Raw genomic sequence first — 19,494 nt, forward strand, 5'->3', positions numbered from 1 at the left:
GTCCAGTCCAGTGCAGCCTTAAGACTTTATTTTAGGTCACAAAATCTTAAAAGCTTCATTTTAAGAAAGCATGTATTCATTAAGGCTTAGGCCAAAGTACCAGTGCATGGCCTGTTAGGAACTAGGTTGCACAGCCGGAAGTGAGCAGGGTGAGCCAGTGAAGCTTCATCTGTATTTATAGCCACTCCCCATCACTTATCTCACTGCTTTGAGCCCACCTTGAGCCAAGAGTTTGAGGTTGCTGTGAGCTATGACACCATGGCACTCTATTAAGGGGCGACAAAGTGAGACTCTGTCTCTAAGAAAAAGAAAAAAGAAAGAAAGAAATGGAAGTGAAAGCATGAGATTTGGAGCAGAGAAAGCTGTGACTTTAGGCACTGACCAGAATGAAATGAAAACATGTAGACTCTTTGCTGGGACTCCCAGGCCCCACTTTCCAAAACACAGGCAGTCAGATGTATTACTTATAAGATCAAGAGAAAAGATTACCAAGTAATAATATTTTGGGTTCCTAATGCAAGGATCAGCTTGTTGTCTGAAGTATTCAGCCAGAAACTTAGAGAGGAGATAAAAAAAACACAGAAAACATAAGAACCATAAGAGTCATGAAGAAGAAAAAGAATACATGTGTAATTGGAATTTTATTGTAAATTGGCAATTTACAATACAAAGCAATGTTACAATTTATGAAAACAATGTGGAATAATTAAATCAAGGTAACTAATATATTTACCACTTCAAATACTTATTTTTTATGGTGAGAACGTTTGAAATTTCCTTTCACCAATTTTGAAATGAACAATACACTATTATTAAATATCCACCATGCTGGGCAATAGATGTAAATAAAAAAGCTTTTTCTTTCTATCTGGGATTTGTGCTCTTTGGTCATTATTTTCCCATTCATCTCAACCCCAGCCTCTAACCACCATTCCACTCCCTGTTTCTATGAGTTCTATGGTTTTGAATCCCACATATAAGTGAGAACACACAGTATTTTGTCTTTCTGTTCCTGGCTTATTTCATTTAGCATAATGTTCCTCAATTCCAATCATGCTGTTGCAAGTTACAGAATTTCCTTTTTAATGCTGAATAGCATTCCATTGTGTGTATATACCATATTTTCTTCATTCATTCACCTATTAATGAAAACTCAGGATGATTGTATAACTTGGCTATTGTGAATAATGCTTGCAATAAACATGGATGTGCAAATATCTCCCTAATACATTGAATTTCATTTCTTTTGGATACATCTCTAATAGTGGAATTGCTGGATCATATGGTAGTTCAATTTTTAGTTTTTTGAGAAAACTTTATGCTGTTTTCCGTAATGGCTGTACTAACTTATATTCCCACCAACAGTGTACAAGTGTTCCCCTTCCTCAAAATCCTCATCAGTATCTGTTATTACCTATCTTTTTGATAAAGACCATTTTAACTGGGGTGAAATGATAACTTTACATCTTTCTTTTTCTCTTTTTCTTTCTTTCTTTTTTTTTTTTTTTAGAGACAGAGTCTCAGTCTATCACCCACGGTAGAGTGCTGTGACATCACAGCTCACAGCAACCTCCAGCTCTTGGGCTTAGGTGATTCTCCTGCCTCAGCCTTCTGAGTAGCTGGGACTACAGGCATCCCCACCCAATGCCCGGCTATTTTTTTGTTGCAGTTTGGCTGGGGCTGGGTTTGAACCTGCCACCCTCAGTATACGGGGCCAGCACCCTACTCACTGAGACACAGGCACTGCCCTACATCTTTATTTTTCTTTTCCCTTTTTTTTTGTTTCAAAGTAAATTTAAAAAATTGAGATATAATTAATCTACTATACAATTCAGTATTTTGTAGTGTATAATTTAGTGGTTTTTAAGTATATTTACAAAGTTGTACACTATTATCTAAATATAGAACATTTTTATCACCCCAAAAAGAAATCCTTAGTTACTCCCCATCCTCTTCTCTCTAAACCCTCAGAAATTTCTGCTTTACTTTCTGTTTCCATGAATTTAGTTATTCTGGACATGTAAAATAAATAGTATCATACAATAAATGGCCCTTCATGCTTGATTTAGTTCACTTTTTATAATGTTTTTGAGATTCATTTATATTGCAGTATGTATTCATTGCTTTTATGGCTGAATTATATGACTTACAAGGATAAAACATGTTTTTAAAAAATCTATTCATCACTTGATGGATATTTGAGTTGTGTCTTAGTTTTTTCAGATTGCTACAAGAAAATACTTTCTTATTTAACATAGTGTTGGAAGTCCTAGCCATTGCAATTAGGCAAGAGAAGGAGAACAAAGGAATCCAAATGGGGACAGAGGATGTCAAACTCTCCCTCTTTGCAGATGACATGATCTTATACCTGGAAAACCCCAGATACTCAACTACAAAGCTCTTAGCGATCAAAGAATATAGCAGCATCTCAGGTTACAAAATCAATACCCACAAATCAGTAGCCTTCGTATGTACCAACAATTGTAAAGCCAAGAACAAAATCAAAGACTCTATTCCTTTTACAATAGCACCAAAAAAGATGAAATACCTGGAAATATATCTAACAAAAGATATGAAAGATCTCATTAAAGAGAATCATGAAACTTCAAGAAAGGAAATAGCAGAAGATGTCAACAAATGGAAGAACATACCATGCTCATGACTGGGAGGAATTAACATCATTAAAATGTCCATACTACCCAGAGCAATCTATAGATTTAATGCAATCCCCATCAAAGCACCAATGTCATACTTTCAAGATCTTAAAAAAATAGTACTTCCATTCATATGTAACCAGAAAAAAAACCTGAATAGCAAATACAGTTTTTAGAAATAAAAAGAATTCTGGAGGCATCACTTGCCAGACTTCAGGTTATATTACAAGGCTATAGTGATCAAAACAGCATGGTACTGGCACAAAAATAGAAACACAGATCTATGGAATAGGACAGAGAATCTAGAGATGAACCCAACCACATATCATCATTTAATCTTTGATAAGACTAACAAAAACATGCAAATGGGAAAAGAATCCTTATTTAACAAATGGTGCTGGGAGAACCGGTTGTCCACATGCAAAAGACTGAAACTGGACCCGCACCTCTCACCATTGACAAAAATTGATTCTCGTTGGATAAAAGATGTAAATTTAAGACACGAACAAAAACAATTCTAGAAGATAGTGTGGGGGGAAACACTTGCAGATATAGGCCTGGGCAAAAAACTTTATGAGGAAGACCCCACCCCCATCCCACCCCCAGCAATTGCAGCAACACCAATAATAAATAACTGGGACTTGATCAAGCTAAAAAGCTTTTGCAAGCTCAGCTCCTGTAGCACAGTGGTTATGGCACCAGCCACATGCACCAAGGCTGGCAGGTTCGAAGCCAGCCCAGGACAGCTAAACAACAATGACAACTACGACAAAAAAAAAAATTGCCAGGCATTGTGGCGGGTGGCTGTAGTCCCAGCTACTTGGGAGGCTGAGGCAAGAGAATAGCTTAAGCACAAGAATTTGAGGTTGCTGTGAGCTATGACGACACAGCACTCCACCGAGGGTGACATAGTGAGAATCTGTCTCAAAAAAAAAGAAGTGGTCTGATCAACCTGCCACCAGGTAGGTGGATGATAGCTATTGAGAACTTAGTTTGGTCTCTGCTTCTGGAAGATTGGGCACTCAGCAGTGGCCGTAGCCAGGATGGCAAGTATAAAAAGTATTTTTTGCTGTATTTCCTAGTTTGTTACATCGAGTAGATATTCTTAACAAATTAAGCAAATCATCCTCTTAAAAGCTCTAACAGATGTTCATCAGCAAATAGTAATGGAGTATCCATTTTTGATGTGGTTTTAAATGCAAATGTCTTATTTTAAATATTTTAAGAATCTGCATAATTATGTTTAAGGTAGGTGTGGGATATTTTTCACCCTAATGATTCTGCATACACATTTTTAAATCAAGGCTAACAGAAAGTTTGTTCTTCATACAATTTAATCAAAGCATCTATTAAAATGCATTTAGTGCTTTACAATTTAGTAAGAACAAGATGTCATTGCTTGGAATGATAAACAACCTGCCATAACCTTGTTTTTAAAGAAAATTTAAAAAGTATGTTTTGGAAAGTCACTATGGCAATACAATAAAGAAAATACTGACTTTTAGAGAGGTTTCAGCTAAACGTGCTAAATTTCCATGCATTTCATAAGTTAAAATTATTATTGCAGGTACAATTTGTTATGCCCATTGTCTAATGAACTCATGGATAACACTTGTAGTACGCAGGGATATATTTTATGTAGCTGATGGCTGAAATGTGCATTTGTGTGATCCACTATTCTTTTATTTTGTTACTCTATACACACACACACACATCTAAACAAATGTACAAGTATATTCCATTTGTCTACTAATATAAATTATAAAAACCACTTTCTAGTATGTAATTCTAATGTGTGCATGCTAAAATTAAGCATTTTGATCAAGGTGTCTCTTCAGAGTAGGTCAGGCAATATTCACAATGTCTGTGGGTCAGTCACTGGCTCTGCCCATAATTAAAAAAAATTATTGTACTATACACTAGAAAAATGCATTAACTAGTATATATAAAATATTATTTTATCAATACCTTGCATAGGATGAAGCTGCATTTCTTGAAACAATCTCAAACTTACAGAAAATCTTAAGTATAGCTTAAACATTATTTTTTCTTAAGCTATTTGAGAGTAAATTGCCAACCTGATGCCCTATCATGTCTTCATACTTTAGAGTGCATTTCCTACAACCAGAATATTCTCCTATATAATCAAACACTACCATAAAAATTAGGAAATTACCTTTTATACATTATTACCACCTAATTCTTAGAGGCTATTCAAGTTTCACCGAATGTTTGAATAGTGCCCTTCAGAGCAAAAGGATCCATTTTAGAATCATGTTTTAATTTTGTTAGGTTTCCTTATTCTCTTTTAATTTAGGTTGGAAGTGGTGGCTCTTACCTGGAATCCTAGCACTTTGGGAGGCTGAGGCTGGAGGATTGCTGTGGCCAGAAGTCCCAGATTGCAGTGTGCTATGATGACACCACTGCACGTAGGCCCGGTAACAGTGAGACTTTGTCTCAAAAAACAAACAAAGAACGAAAACAGTAAGCATTTATTTCTCACAATTCTAGAATCTGAGGCGCCCACTGATCTGGTATCTGGTAAAGGCACCCTTTCTAGTTCACAGGCTGCTTTCTTACTTTATCTTCACATGGTAGGGAGAGAGACAGAGAGAAAGCAAACCATTATGTTTCTTTTCACCAGGGCTCCACACTCAGGACTCAATTACTCCCCAAAGGTCCCACCTCTTAATAACATCACATTGGGAGTTAGAATTTCCTCAGATGGATTTTTGAGAGGACACATTTAGTCCATAACAAACCCAAAACATTTCTTTTGCCTTTCCATTATTTTTCATGACCTTAGCTCTTTTGACAATTACAAGGCAGTTATTTGTGTAATGTTCCACAATTTTAGTTTGTCTGATATTTCCTCATGATTAGGTTAAGGTTATGGCTTTTCAGACGGGATGTCCCAGAAATGATACCACATTCATCTTACTGTATTCTGTCAGATGGAGAGCACAGTTCAATTTGTCCCATTGCTGATGTTTACTTTGATTACTTGATTAAGGTGGTGTCTGCCTGGCCTGCCAACTCTGAAACTACTTGTCCCATTTATAATTAATAAGCATATTTGATTTCTCATTAAATTGTCAATTTATTCATTTATCACTTTATATCAGTATGACCCATCATTTCCTGTCAGTATGAAATCATAGCCTATTTCAATAGACTATCATCTATTATTATTTATTTTGATGCTAACATTCTCTGTGAATCGGACACTGGGGATCTTCTGAACTTTTCCAGTTCTTTTGCTTGTTTTAAATGTCCCAAAACTCTTTGAGCACTTCCTGGCTTTCTGATGTAAGATGTCCCAGATTTTGTATTTTCCCTACTCAAGTTGAGAGACCACTCACTTCTCCAAGTTATTTGGTTCCTTTAACCATAGCCTGATATTTAGAAGCTGAGAGCTGGGCACTAGGTATGATCCTTGCTCTTGAGATGTCTTAGACTTGCTCAGTGGACAGAAGTAGCGAATGTGTATATTTACATATGCATATGTACACATATACATACACGTTCACATCTATATCTGGATCTATATACCTTTATATGTATGTGTGGAAAACCATTGCTCACACCAATTCTTCCAATTCTACTTCTACACTACAATTTGTTTTAGTTTTCTGTATTTATAACTCACTTCTCAGAAAGTGAAAAAACTGACCTCAATTATCCTTAATGTATTTATTTACTTGATTAATGTCCCATTGTATAAAACCAATTCTTCCTATCACTGTTATGCTCTAACACCCCACATTGGCCTCCCCTTTCCAAATGATGACTTCCTTACCTCGCACAGGCTCCAGCACCGCATGCCTGCCCCTTTCTCCATGGACTCCCTTCTCACAGCACTCAGGTTCTGACACCCTGTGCTGATTTATTCTGGGAGGATGTCCTTACCACTTTGGACTCTCTGACTTTCCATGCTGAGCTTCCTTCCTCCCGTGGACGCCCTCCTCATCACTCTCAGGGGCTGACTCCCCTTGCCAGGCTGCTTTCTAGGATATAGTAAGTCCTTAATAAATGTTATCCACAATTACTATTAATTAGTGCTATTGCACCAATACACTTTGTGTTTGGTTTAGAGGTAGCATAGAGAAGTTACTGATTAACTACAGCTAAGGATGTCAACAAAAATGTAATAGGTAAAAGTGATTTTGAAGCTGGATTGAAAAAAATAGTAATGTCAATAAAAAACCAAATGAGGAAAAGAGTCCAGGCAGAGGAAACAGCAAGTATAAGAACACAGAAGAATGAAATAGCACTGTGTGTTTAGGAAACCATGAGCAGTTTGCTGCTGCTAGTGTCAAAGACCTAGATGGGAAAAATAGAGATGAGGCTACTGGGTTAAACAGGTGGCACACATAAAGTGGTTTGTAGGTAATGAGCATCTAGAAATGATTTTTAAAATGTTCTTTTATTTTGAAATAATTTAAAACTTGAGGGGAATTTGCAAGACTTGAAGAAAGAATGCTGCTATACCCAGGTTCCCCAATTATTGATATTCTATCACATTTATCACATTTGTCTTATCATTCACTTTATCTCTCAGTATAGCTCTGTGTACGAGTATGGCTACAGTGTAACTATCAAAATCAGGGAATTCATAAGGATATAGTACAACCTATTTCCTTTACAGTAAAAAGTATTTTTTTCTTCTGGTCCCAAATCCAACCCAACCATGACTGTGTTGCATTCATTTGTGAGGTTTTTATAGGCTCCTTGGAAATGGAGGGGTTCCTCAAACCTTTCTCTTTTGGGACATTGGCATTTTGAAGAGTACAGGTCAATTATTTGTGGAATGCCTTTAGCTGGCTTTGTCTGATGTTTCCTCATGATTAGAGTCAATCATGCATTTTTGGCAGGAACACCATGAAAGATACACGGTACCGTGTTCTCAACGGTTCACATACAGAGGGGTACAAAGTCAATTTGTACCAGTGATTTTCATGTTGATAACAATTCAGAATATCTGCCAGGTATCTCCACTGTAAAGTTATCATTTTTCTTTTTTAAAATGTATGTTTTGAAGGTAGTTACACTTAGGTAAAAATATGGCAAACCGTATAAAGAACACAAGTGGAAACTTTCATGCAGCAATTCCACTTATAAGAATACAGCCTAACTAAATAAGGATGTATGCAAATTTTTATTTTCTTTATTTTTAATTTTATTAAATCATAACTGTATACATTTATGGGGTACAATGTGATTTTTAAAAACTTTATTCAAATAAATATGAGGATACAATATTTAGGTTACATTGTTCTCATTTCCAGGGTAAAGTTCCATTTGTAGAAGAGCCCTTCACCCAGGGGGCATGTTATACTCCCTCACCAAGTGCACATTAGGTGAGATCTCGTCTCCTGCCCTCGCTCCTTCTGCCATATGTCCTTCCTGCCCCCTCCCTCTACCCCCAAAGATACATGCAAATTTTTAGCTAAAGGATTTTCATTAAAACTTTTATAAAACAAAAATAGCCCAAATGTCTATTATGAGTGGGTTTGATTCAGTAAATTATTCATACAATAGAATATTATGCAGGTACCAAAATTATGTGGTAAAGGTATACTTAATGACAAAATCACAGCACAGTAATCTTAGAAAGCAGGTAGTTAAACACACTGTATGGTCCAGTTTTTTTTTTTTTTTAGACAGAGTCTCAAGCTGTCACCCTGCGTAGAGTGCCATGGCATCATATCTCACAGCAACCTCAAACTCTTGGGCTTAAGCGATTCTCTTGCCTCAGCCTCCCAAGTAGCTGGGACTACAGGCGCCTGCCACAACGTCCGGCTAAATGGTCCAGTTTTAATTTAAATATATTTTATATATACACGTGCACACGTATGTCAATGCATACATATATATTATATATACATATGGCCGTTGATTTTTTTTGGTTTACTAGATTTTATTACATTGTTATGTGTTGCTTATATAGTAAAACAAAGTTATTAAAATTACTGTAATATGCACTTTTCTAGCTTACTAAATATGGAAGTTTTAAAAGGATATGATTTGATAGCAAAGTTTACAGCATTTAGTTGATGCTCAAATAAATACTACTTTCTCCCTCTTCCTTCCTTAGAGAAGTATTCAAGCACTAGTTATAAAATGGAAGATCTGGGATGTAGTTTAAAAGATTTAGGGTTTGCAACAGATAACTTCTAATGCTTGTTTCAACTCTGACATTTCAGGATTCACACGATTTCCCCCTATTTACCTCTTAAACAATCAACTGGGATAATGCAAAAACTTGTTTGCATTGAATATCAGTTGTCATGTCACTATTACTAGCACCATAGATTGTGAATGGGGGTGGTGGTACGTGTAAAAAGAAAAAAACGTGCACGAGCGAGGGCAGATGCAAATCCCAGCTGTCTGCCTCAATGACAGCTCGCTGGCTCTCCTTTTTGTGAATGAGCGGTGGCCCTTAGACCGCAGAGCGAATATAATCAGGTAGAAACAGAACTTTAAAAGTGAACTGCTTTCCAAAGGGCGCCAGGCGAATCAACGCAGAAGAGTGGGACGGCCTTTCCACCCGACTGAGCGTATGGGTGACGTTCGGGGCTCTGGAATCTCCGTCAGTGGAGACAACTGCGTATGTGCCTGCCCAGGCACAGAGTGTGCCGCGAGAAGACCGCTGCTCCGGACCTCGCCTGGCCTTCACCACCCGGCTCTGGCCACGCTCGTGGGTGGGAGACACCCGGCGGACGCGGAGGATTGGTCCCTACTGGGCTTCGCCGGGGTCCTCACGTGCGCGCAGCCGCTGGGAGGCAGGGGAGAAGCTGGGAAAGCGGCGAGAGGCGGGGCGAAGGCCGCGGGGCGGGGCGCCGGCTGCGCGCGCGCGCGGGAGGTCGGGGGTGTGGGCGCGCAGAGTGGTCCGCGCCGCCCTGCGCTCCTCCCTCTTCCGCGCCCAGGCCCGCGGCCGGCCGAGCTCCTCCCTCGGCTCGGTCTCTGCCCTCCCTCCACCCGGCGGTCCCTCCCTCCGCCTCCTCCTGTTCCTCAGTGAGACGCTCCTCCAGCAGGCAGGCAGCATGGCGGCTGTGGAGACGCGGGTGTGCGAAACAGACGGCTGCAGCAGTGAGGCCAAGCTCCAGTGTCCCACCTGCATCAAGCTGGGCATCCAGGGCTCGTACTTCTGCTCGCAGGTAGGCGTCCGCTCCCTTGCGGCTATGCCGCCGCCGGCCGACCCCCTCCCCGCCGCTCCCCTGCTCTCCAGCCCCTGGGGCGAGTCGGGACTCGCTCCTCCTCTTCCCCCCGGCCGCACTTCCTCCTCCCCTTACCCGTGGCGCCGCCGTCGCCCGCTCCAGCCTCTGGAGCTGCCAGGACGCTCCGGACCGGGGACGCTCGCGAGGGCGGGGACGCAGTCCGCTGCCGCCATGTGGGCTGGGGACGGAAGCGACTTGTCCCGGGTCGCCAGGCGGCCGCTTCCCGCCGCGTATCCTCCGCCTGGGCGGGGACTGCCAGGTGTGCGGGCTGCCCAGCACAGGTAGCAACGCCGAGGAAAGGGGCAGCCCCAGTGTAGCGAGTCGCTGCGGCTGCAGCTCCCAGCAGGGCTCCGGTCTGAGGCGCTCGTCGGGTCGGCGGGCTGAGTGGTCACTCTGGTCCCGGCTGGGTTTGGGGATGGAAGCTGCGCGCTCTCTGGGGTTTGAGGGGTGGGTTGCCTGATGACTGCCGACGTCGCAGAGAGGAGGAATGCTAGCTGCAGCCCCACTTCTTTGTGTTTTACTACTGTGCTTTGACATTTAAGCAACTTTGGGGGTGAGAGTACATGGAAGTCTGTGTAATTCATTATTTTCCTTTGGTAAACAAAATTATTAATTTAGAAAACTATAAATTAATGGGATGAGTCACCTGGCTCTGTTACTGACTTTCTCACTAAGTGAAAAGGACAGCTTCATTGAGAGATGTACTTTTAGTTTTGTGCAGTGGAGGAAACCCAGCGTGGAATGGGGTCCTGACTGAGCCTTGCCGTGTTTATGTTTACTGAAAAGTGTTGTTGCTGCATTTCCGGGTTCAGAATAATGGCAGGGCAGCAATAGTATGGTTCTTAGTTACTGTCCAGGTTGAGGAGAGGCACATGAATATTCGAATATCCCAAGAGTGAATTGGTCTGCGTTGGGGGGAGGAGTCTGTGAATAAAGTTAGGAGTCCTGGTCAGGGCCCTGCCCCTGCCAATCGCTGTGTGATCTTGAGTTAGTCTAGTTACTCAATCTTTCTGAGCGCCAGTGTACGCTGTACATAGGGAATGCCGATGGAGTTCCATGTGTATTTCACAAGGTTCTTCCGAGACCTAAATTCACAAGGAATGTGAAATGTAAGGCTTTCTATTTTTAAAGGACGCCAATACGATTTAACACTGCCATGTATAAAAATATGAGTAAGAATGAAAGCAAATCTATTAACACAATAAATACAAGTATTTTCAAATAATATATTAAGATATATGTAAATAAACATAAGTAAAAGACTTAAAGTCATAACACTTGTAGATAAGCCATTGTAAGAAATCTTAGTTTTGTCAAATAGGTCTTGGTTATGGATAGGATATGATCCTTGACCTTGTTATCATTTGGAAAAAGTTGCACGTGGAGAAGTGTTGTTTGATCTAAAAATAGCATTGGGACTATCAGCATGCGAAACCTGGTACAGGTCCTTTTGATTCTTAAAATTTTTAAATTCTAATTTGTTGAGGCCTGTGTGGGACCTGGACTTGAAAAAAACTAATAGTTTGCTTTTGAGAATTGTATACCATCTGAGTAGAATAATGTGTTACACTGTCTAAAATTAGGTGGCATTTTATGATGAATGAATTCATGTAAACATTTCTGTAAGATTTAACAAATGTACCTTAAAACCATGTTCATTAAGCATAGGTGACTTTCAGTAAAAAGATTGAATTATTGGGGTTTGTGGAAAGATGCTATACATATTTATGAAAACATGCAGGATTTTTTCTGTGTTATAGGATGGGCGTATTACATGTTGCATTATCCGGGTATATTTCTGGTACCACGGCTGTATCTACAGTCAGATATATCCAGAGTGGTTCTCACAGCTTTGTCTTTTTCTTCATTCCTGTTACCACCTCCTACAGTCAGTTTTTAAGATTTCTCTCTAAGTCAGTTGTAATAGTCGTCTTGATTCATTTCTCTACTGTAATTCCTTATCTTGCAAACACACACCCACAAAAACAACAAAACCATAAATTATTCCCATAGTTTGATTATGCTTATTCCCTAAAAAAGAGTTCCCATTGCTTTCAAGATTATAGTCCCAAATTCAGGTTTACCCGGAATGTTACCTGTCTTTCAGGCCTAGCTTGAGACCTTGGGCAAGTCACTGCAACTTATCCTAAGCCGGTTTCTACATGTGTGGTTTTCCTAGCCATTTCTCTGATCATTTTGCTAGGAGTGATCTGTCTTCTCTCTATGCGTTATGCTTGGGATCTCCAAGCTGGCCATCTGGCTAACAACTTGTCTGTGGGAACAAGACTGCAACCTGTCTTTTTATAACACCACAACAGAAGTAAATCATTTTACTGTCAGGCCACCTTGTTTATTAACATTTTATAGATCTGTAATTACCTCATTTGTTAGAAAACAAATAAGAGTGTCCTTCTTTCAATCAGAAGATGAATTTCATAAATTACCTATCTTATCTTTGTCATTGCCCTATCCTCATTTTGTAGTACTATGCTTTGTATGCAGTTGGTGGTTGGTAAATATTTGAATTAATGAACGAATGTATCAAAGGTAGAATAGAGAGGTAGAATGCTGCATTTGAATTATGACTGCATCATTTATTAGCTATGAGACTTTGGGCAAATAACTTCTCTTGTTTGTCAGTTATATCTTTTTAAAATGAGTCACCCAAGTACTTATCTTGGCTGGCTTTGGTGGCTCATGCCTGTAATCCTAGCACTCTGGGAGGCCAGGGTGGAAGAATTGCTTGAGACTAGGAGTTCAAGACCAGCCTGAGCAACAGAGCAAGACCCACATCTCTGCAAAAAAAAAAAAAAAAGAAAAGAAAAATTAGCTAGTTGTGAGCATCTGTAGTCCCAGCTACTTGGGAGGCTGAGGCAGGAGGATTGTTGAGCCCAAGAGTTTGAGGTTGCAGTGAGTTGTGATAATGCTGCTGCATTTGAGCCTGGGTGACAGAAGGAGATCCTGTCTCAAAATATATATAATAAAATAAAAAAATAATAAATAGTATCTTCTTCAGGGTTTTGAGGAAGATTAAATGTTCAGTATGTGAAGCACTTAGCAAGTTAGTAAACTAGATAAATGTTAGCTCCTTTTATTGGAATACTGTGTTTTATAGTTGAGGAGATAAAAATATTTTTACCCAAGATGCTTAATTTTAAGAAAAGTTTTGGTTCTTTGAAGGAGTAAATCCTTTTTTATTTGAAAATTGAGCTTTTCAAGACTTCCTAAAGTTTGATTGTATTTCTTGGTGGAAGTGTCCCTTCTTGTTTAATAGTTTTTGCATATCTTCTTTTGTTGCATGTAAGCATTTTTTGAGGTTAAAGACTGCACTTTACTCATTTTTATGTTTTCTTGCACACAGTAGGCACTTATTTCATTAAATGAAAGAAAAGAATTGGGGTGGGACCCAATTATAAGAGGGACTTTACCTAACAAATGCAATCGGTGTAACCTAATTCTTTGTACTCTCAATGAATCCCAAACAATAAAAAAAGAAAAAGGAAAGCAATCAGTGGGCTTGCAATGGACAGCAAAGAAATTCTGCATTTATGCTATCCTTTGTAAAGGCTTAATAGTATACCTTGTTATAGATGTTCTGTCATTTATTTCTTTATTTACAGTTGGGTTTAGTTCTTTAACTGCTGTTTCAATTAGTGATAGCTTACAGTTTTTGCTGTTTTCTTTGGATTAAAGGATCAGCTAAGTCCCTGAGTCATCTGTAACTGTTTATGTTTGTTGGTATGACAATTTAAAAGGTAGTAAGCATTGTGTAAATGGAAGGAGACCTGGGTATAAATCTTTGCTTCTGTATCATGGTAAGTCATCTCCTAATTTGTAAGAGAGGACTAATGGAGCATTCTTCTCATGGAGTTGAGGGAAGGTGAATGCTAGCATGCCTGCCTAGCATAGTTTTCAGGAAATGGTTTTATTATGCATATATAACCTTATGTGTGATATTATGAAAATGAGTTCTAAGGAAGGTTTAAAAGTGTTTGAGAAGTGTTATTTATTTGTAACCATTTTGGACACATTCTGTAGCAGATTCTTTCAAAGAGGCAGAGGCAGGGTAAGGTGATTGAATCTTCAGGAAGAAAATATGGCTGAGCATCTTGTTTGGTTGGAGGTGGTCATTCTAATATGCAGCCTCTGTGAAATGAATCCTGCCCTCTGAAACTGTTTCTCCTTTAGTAACAAAGTTTCTGACAATGCAGAGTGTTTTTGGAATTCATCTTCATCATTGGAGATATTTTTATATTGTGCTTTTTATTTATAAGTGTGAGGATTTTCTTTGAATGCCTTATATTACTTCAGACCACCCTTAGATAATGCCATAAGTTAGTTGAGTTTGGGTACAAATGTTGTAGTCTCTTAATAAACAAAAGGATAGGATGAAGGTGTAGAAGGGTTATGAGTCGTTTTACAACAAAAATAGTTGCCCAGAAATAATTTCTGTGAAATATTTGGTGTGCATTATGTACATATTTGTGTATTCTTTTTAAATTTATTTTTTATTTTGTTTTTCTTTTGGTAGAGACAGGGTCTTGTTATGTTGTCCAGGCTAGTCTCAAACTCCTGGCCTCAAGCAATCCCCCCACTTAGGCTTCCAAAAATGGTAGAATTACAGGTATGAGCCACCATGCTCAGCCATACATATTTGAATATTCTTATATGTATTTGTGTGCATATACATGTATGTTTTTACAAAAATGGCACCTTAATATATGTAATCTCAAGGAATTTTCTGACCTTTATGTCTTAATCAGAATATTGGGAGTGTTGTGTCATGGCTACATTTACATAATTCTTTGTAAAGATGGTTAGGGGGTGTGTGGCCATTTGGAATTCTTTTATGCTGTAAGCTCTAGCTGGTGAATAAAGCCCTTCCCCTTATTAAAATAAATAAATAAAGACTGTTATGGGTGTACTGCCATTTATTCACTTTATGGTTGAATTTACTGGTGAATAAACTATGTTCTACCTAAATTCAACCATAAAGTGAATTTTTTTAGCTGCTATTTAACTCTTCTTCAGTACATATTCCTGGAAATTTAAGCTATTTTGCTTTACCCAGGATTATAGGATAATGGTAGAGCTGGTATAGGAACCCAGCATTAAACCATCCCAATCTGATTCTGTATCCTTATTCTGAAAGTTCTCACAGGGTATTTAACAGGTCATTGTTAGTTTGAGGGCCTTCTGGGGGTCAGTGGCATTTTGGTATGAATTATACTTACATTGCAGTAGAAGTTATAAAAAGAAAAAAAAAAGCATCATTTGATTGGTAGGTAATCAAAAGTTATACAAGTCCTAATTCCCAAGTTACCTTTTTGGAAATGGAAGGGCTGGAGGAAAAAGATGTGATCTTAATACTATTCGCCTATTTCGTGATTGGAAAAGTTTTAGTTTTTTTAGATGAGTTATTTTCAGATTTGGCAGATTTGCAAAATTTTTAGTTGTGTCTCATTAACTTTGGTAAAGGTGGCGTCCCAGTTAGTATGTAGTCACTGGGATGATATTCTGGCACTTTGAGAATGGGCATTTCTTTAGCAGTCTTTCTCCCGGTGGTCTTAGCATCCTTGATGGTCCTTGCCTAATTATTTCAGTGGATGTTCCAAATGGTGATTCCCTCACCTATTCTGTCATTATATAGCTGATCTTCTACTCCCTCCCCTTAAGGAAGAGTTTTTTCCTTCTTCAACTGGTGAATAAACTATGTTCTACCAAAAATGGTAGTAAAATCTTCCTGTTAAAGAAGACAGGTAATGGTATACTGGTCACTCCCAGTAGTTTCTCATTTCTCACTTAGGGACATATGGACTTTTTTCTTTTTGATGTTCAAATTGTCTCAAATTTGGTCAGCAGTACAGCCTTGAAAGTGATTTCTATATCCTTTTGAGCCTCTGTTAGCCTCCGATTGCTTCCTAGCTTTCTGGCACAAGGCAGATGGGATTTACCTTGCACTTTGCCTACCTTACATCTGGAATCAGTCTTGTTTCTAAGCAGCCCTGGCTTCTGGCAGGAAGGTCTTTAGGAACCTACTTCTCTGAGTGCTGGGTATGCTTCTTTCTACTGGAATAACCTTGGCTCTAGGAGAAGGGGTGGTGACATCTTCAAGGACCTTTGCTGATGTGGAGGACACAAAACAGCCAAGAAGTTTTTCAAGGCAGCTTTTCAAGGCAGCACACTAAATAGCTGAAAAATGGTATCAGTGAAGACAGGCTCCAAAAGTCCTCCTGAGAGAGCTAAGGGAGGGATTCTGCTGAATATAACCTATGTGTAAATAAAATAAATGATGAAGTCAATAAAAAAGGTGTGTATTGAGGTGATAGCTAGCACATTCTCTCAGGGAAAGGACAGATGCGTGTGTAGAAGTAGGAACAAGGGGAGACACAGGTGTGGTAGCAAGTAGATTAGCTTTGCTTTAGAGAAGAATCCAGGGTGGAAATAGAGGGAAATGAGACAGTCATTAGTAGGGATAGAGGCCTTGCTGTTCAGCTGAATATATTTTTTCAAAATGTAAAAATCTTTGTTTTTTATATAAAACGCAGTCCATGATCTTGTCAGAAATTTGTAACAGAAGTGTATAAAGTGAAAACTATCATAATTCTAACATCCTGAAATGTTCTCAACAGTTTGGTTTCTTATCTTTTATATGTATTACGCACAGGTTAAGGACAAGGATACTGTCTCAAAAGGACCTGCATTCAAAACCTGGATTTACTGTTAATAAACTTTTTTTAGAAGTGTTAACCTGTCCCTCAGTTTTCTCACTTATACAATGAGGTATCTCTAATAATAGTGTCTACTTTTTGGAATGCTTAGTATGTAGTAAACTCTTAAATGTTAGCTGCTGTTTTCTTTAAAAACAAAATCAGGATCATTGTTTCACGTTATATACCGCTATAACGTTTTATAATTCGCCTTTTGACTGCTTCAGATGCCTTATACAAGTGAAATCATACAGTATTTATACTTTTGTCATTTACTTCACTACATAAAATGCTCTCAAGTTCGCTGTATGTTTTAGTGTGTGACAGGAATTCCTTCCTTTTTTTTTTCTTTCCATAATTATTTTTTTATTGTTGGGGATTCATTGAGGGTACAATAAGCCAGGTTACACTGATTGCGATTGTTAGGTAAAGTCCCTCTTGCAATCATGTCTTGCCCCCAAAGGGTGTGACACACACCAGGGCCCCACCCACCTCCCTCCTTCCCTCTTTCTGCTTTTCCTTCCCCCTCCATGACCTTAATTGTCATTAATTGTCCTCATATCAAAATTGAGTACATAGGATTCATGCTTCTCCCTTCTTGTGATACTTTAGCAAGAATAATGTCTTCCACTTCCATCCAGATTAATACGAAGGATGTAAAGTCTCCATTTTTTTTAATGGCTGAATAGTATTCCATGGTATACATATACCACAGCTTGTTAATCCATTCCTGAGTTGGTGGGCATTTAGGCTGTTTCCACATTTTGGCGATTGTAAATTGAGCTGCAATAAACAGTCTAGTACAAGTGTCCTATGATAAAAGGATTTTTTTCCTTCTGGGTAGATGCCCAGTAATGGGATTGCAGGATCGAATGGGAGGTCTAGCTTGAGTGCTTTGAGGTTTCTCCATACTTCCTTCCAGAAAGGTTGTACTAGTTTGCAGTCCCACCAGCAGTGTAAAAGTGTTCCCTTCTCTCCACATCCACGCCAGCATCTGCAGTTTTGAGCTTTTGTGATGTGGGCCATTCTCACTGGGGTTAGATGGTATCTCAGGGTGGTTTTGATTTGCATTTCTCTAATAGATAGGGATGATGAATATTTTTTCATATGTTTGTTAGCCATTCGTCTGTCTTCTTTAGAGAAGGTTCTATTCATGTCTCTTGCCCATTGATATATGGGATTGTTAGCTTTTTTCATGTGGATTAATTCGAGTTCTCTATAGATCCTAGTTATCAAGCTTTGGTCTGATTGAAAATATGCAAATATCCTTTCCCATTGTGTAAGTTGTCTCTTTGCTTTGGTTGTAGTCTCCTTGGCTGTACAGAAGCTTTTCAGTTTAATGAAGTCCCATTTGTTTATTTTTGTTGTTGTCGCAATTGCCATGGCAGTCTTCTTCATGAAGTCTTTCCCCAGGCCAATATCTCCAGTGTTTTTCCTTTCCTTTCTTTGAGGATTTTTATTTTTCATGCCTTAAATTTAAGTCCTTTATCCATCTTGAATCAATTTTTGTGAGTGGAGAAAGGTGTGGGTCCAGTTTCAGTCTTTAACATGTGGATATCCAGTTCTCCCAACACCATTTATTAAATAGGAAGTCTTTCCCCCAAGGTATGTTCTTGTTTGGTTTATCAAAGATTAGGTGGCTATAAGATGTTAGTTTCATTTCTTGGTTTTCTATTCGATTCCAAGTTGTCTATGTCTGTATTTTTGTGCCAGTACCATGTTGTCTTGACCACTATGGCTTTGTAGTACAGACTAAAATCTGGTACCCTGATGCCCCCAGTTTTATTTTTATTACTAAGAACTGCCTTAGCTATACAGGGTTTTTTCTGGTTCCATACAAAACGCAGAATCGTTTTTTCCAAATCTTGAAAGCACGATGTTGGTATTTTGATAGGAATGGCATTGAATAGGTAGATTGCTTTGGGAAGTAGAGACTTTTTTTTTTTTTTGTAGAGACAGAGTTTCACTGTATGGCCCTCGGTAGAGTGCCATGGCATCACACAGCTCACAGCAACCTCCAACTCCTGGGCTTAAGCGATTCTCCTGCCTCAGCCTCCTGAGTAGCTGGGACTACAGGCGCCCGCCACAACGCCCGGCTATTAGGCAGTATAGACATTTTAACAATGTTGATTCTGCCCATCCATGAGCATGGTGTGTTCTTCCATTTGTTAAAATCCTCTGCTATTTCCTTTCTGAGGGTTTCATAATTTTCTTCATAGAGGTCCTTCACCTCCTTCATTAGGTATATTCTTAGGTATTTCATTTTCTTTGAAACTATGGTGAAGGGAGTTGTGTCCTTAATTAGGTTCTCATCTTCACTGTTATTGGTGTATACAAAGGCTACTAACTTGTGGACATTGATTTTATATCCTGAAACATTACTGTATTTTTTGATGACTTCTAGGAGTCTTGTAGTTGAATCTTTGGGATTCTCTAAGTATAAGATCATGTCATCGGCAAAGAGGGAGAGTTTGACCTCCTCTGCTCCCATTTGGATTCCCTTTATTTCCTTGTCCTGCCTAATTGTATCGGCTAGTACTTCCAGCACTATGTTGAATAGTAAAGGTGACAGAGGACAACCTTGTCTGGTTCCAGTTCTAAGAGGAAAAGCTTTCAGTTTTACTCCATTCAGTAAAATATTAGCTGTGGGTTTGTCATAGATAGCTTCAATCAGTTTTAGAAATGTGCCACCTATGCCTATACTCTTCAGTGTTCTAATTAGAAAAAGATGCTGGATTTTATCAAATGCTTTCTCTGCATCTATTGAGAGGATCATATGATCTTTATTTTTGCCTCTGTTAATATGGTGGATAACGTTTATGGACTTGCGTATGTTAAACCAGCCTTGCATCCCTGGGATGAAACCTACTTCATCATGATGTATAACTTTTTTGATGATAAGCTGTAATC

The 19,494-nt window shown here is 39.0% G+C and overlaps 1 protein-coding gene and 1 pseudogene across 2 annotated transcripts in view; one reads left to right on the forward strand and one right to left on the reverse strand.

The window, feature by feature from the left end:
- The window catches only part of LOC128590102 (U6 snRNA-associated Sm-like protein LSm7), a 62,288-nt pseudogene extending 55,811 nt beyond the window's left edge, over positions 1–6,477 (reverse strand).
- A 2,691-nt stretch (positions 6,478–9,168) lies between these two features.
- METAP1 (methionyl aminopeptidase 1) overlaps positions 9,169–19,494 on the forward strand; it is a 58,754-nt gene continuing 48,428 nt past the window's right edge. Inside the window, exon 1 of one of the 2 annotated variants that reach the window (XM_053554066.1) lies at positions 9,169–9,814. In XM_053554066.1, coding sequence (XP_053410041.1) covers positions 9,701–9,814 — 114 coding nt within the window. In that variant the 5' untranslated portion in view covers positions 9,169–9,700. Of the gene's footprint in view, positions 9,815–9,985; positions 10,156–19,494 lie in introns of those variants that run through there. The other variant, XM_053554148.1, reaches the window with a different exon arrangement.

Source organism: Nycticebus coucang, chromosome 1 (assembly GCF_027406575.1).
Source record: "Nycticebus coucang isolate mNycCou1 chromosome 1, mNycCou1.pri, whole genome shotgun sequence".
Taxonomy (NCBI): Eukaryota; Metazoa; Chordata; class Mammalia; order Primates; family Lorisidae; genus Nycticebus; species Nycticebus coucang.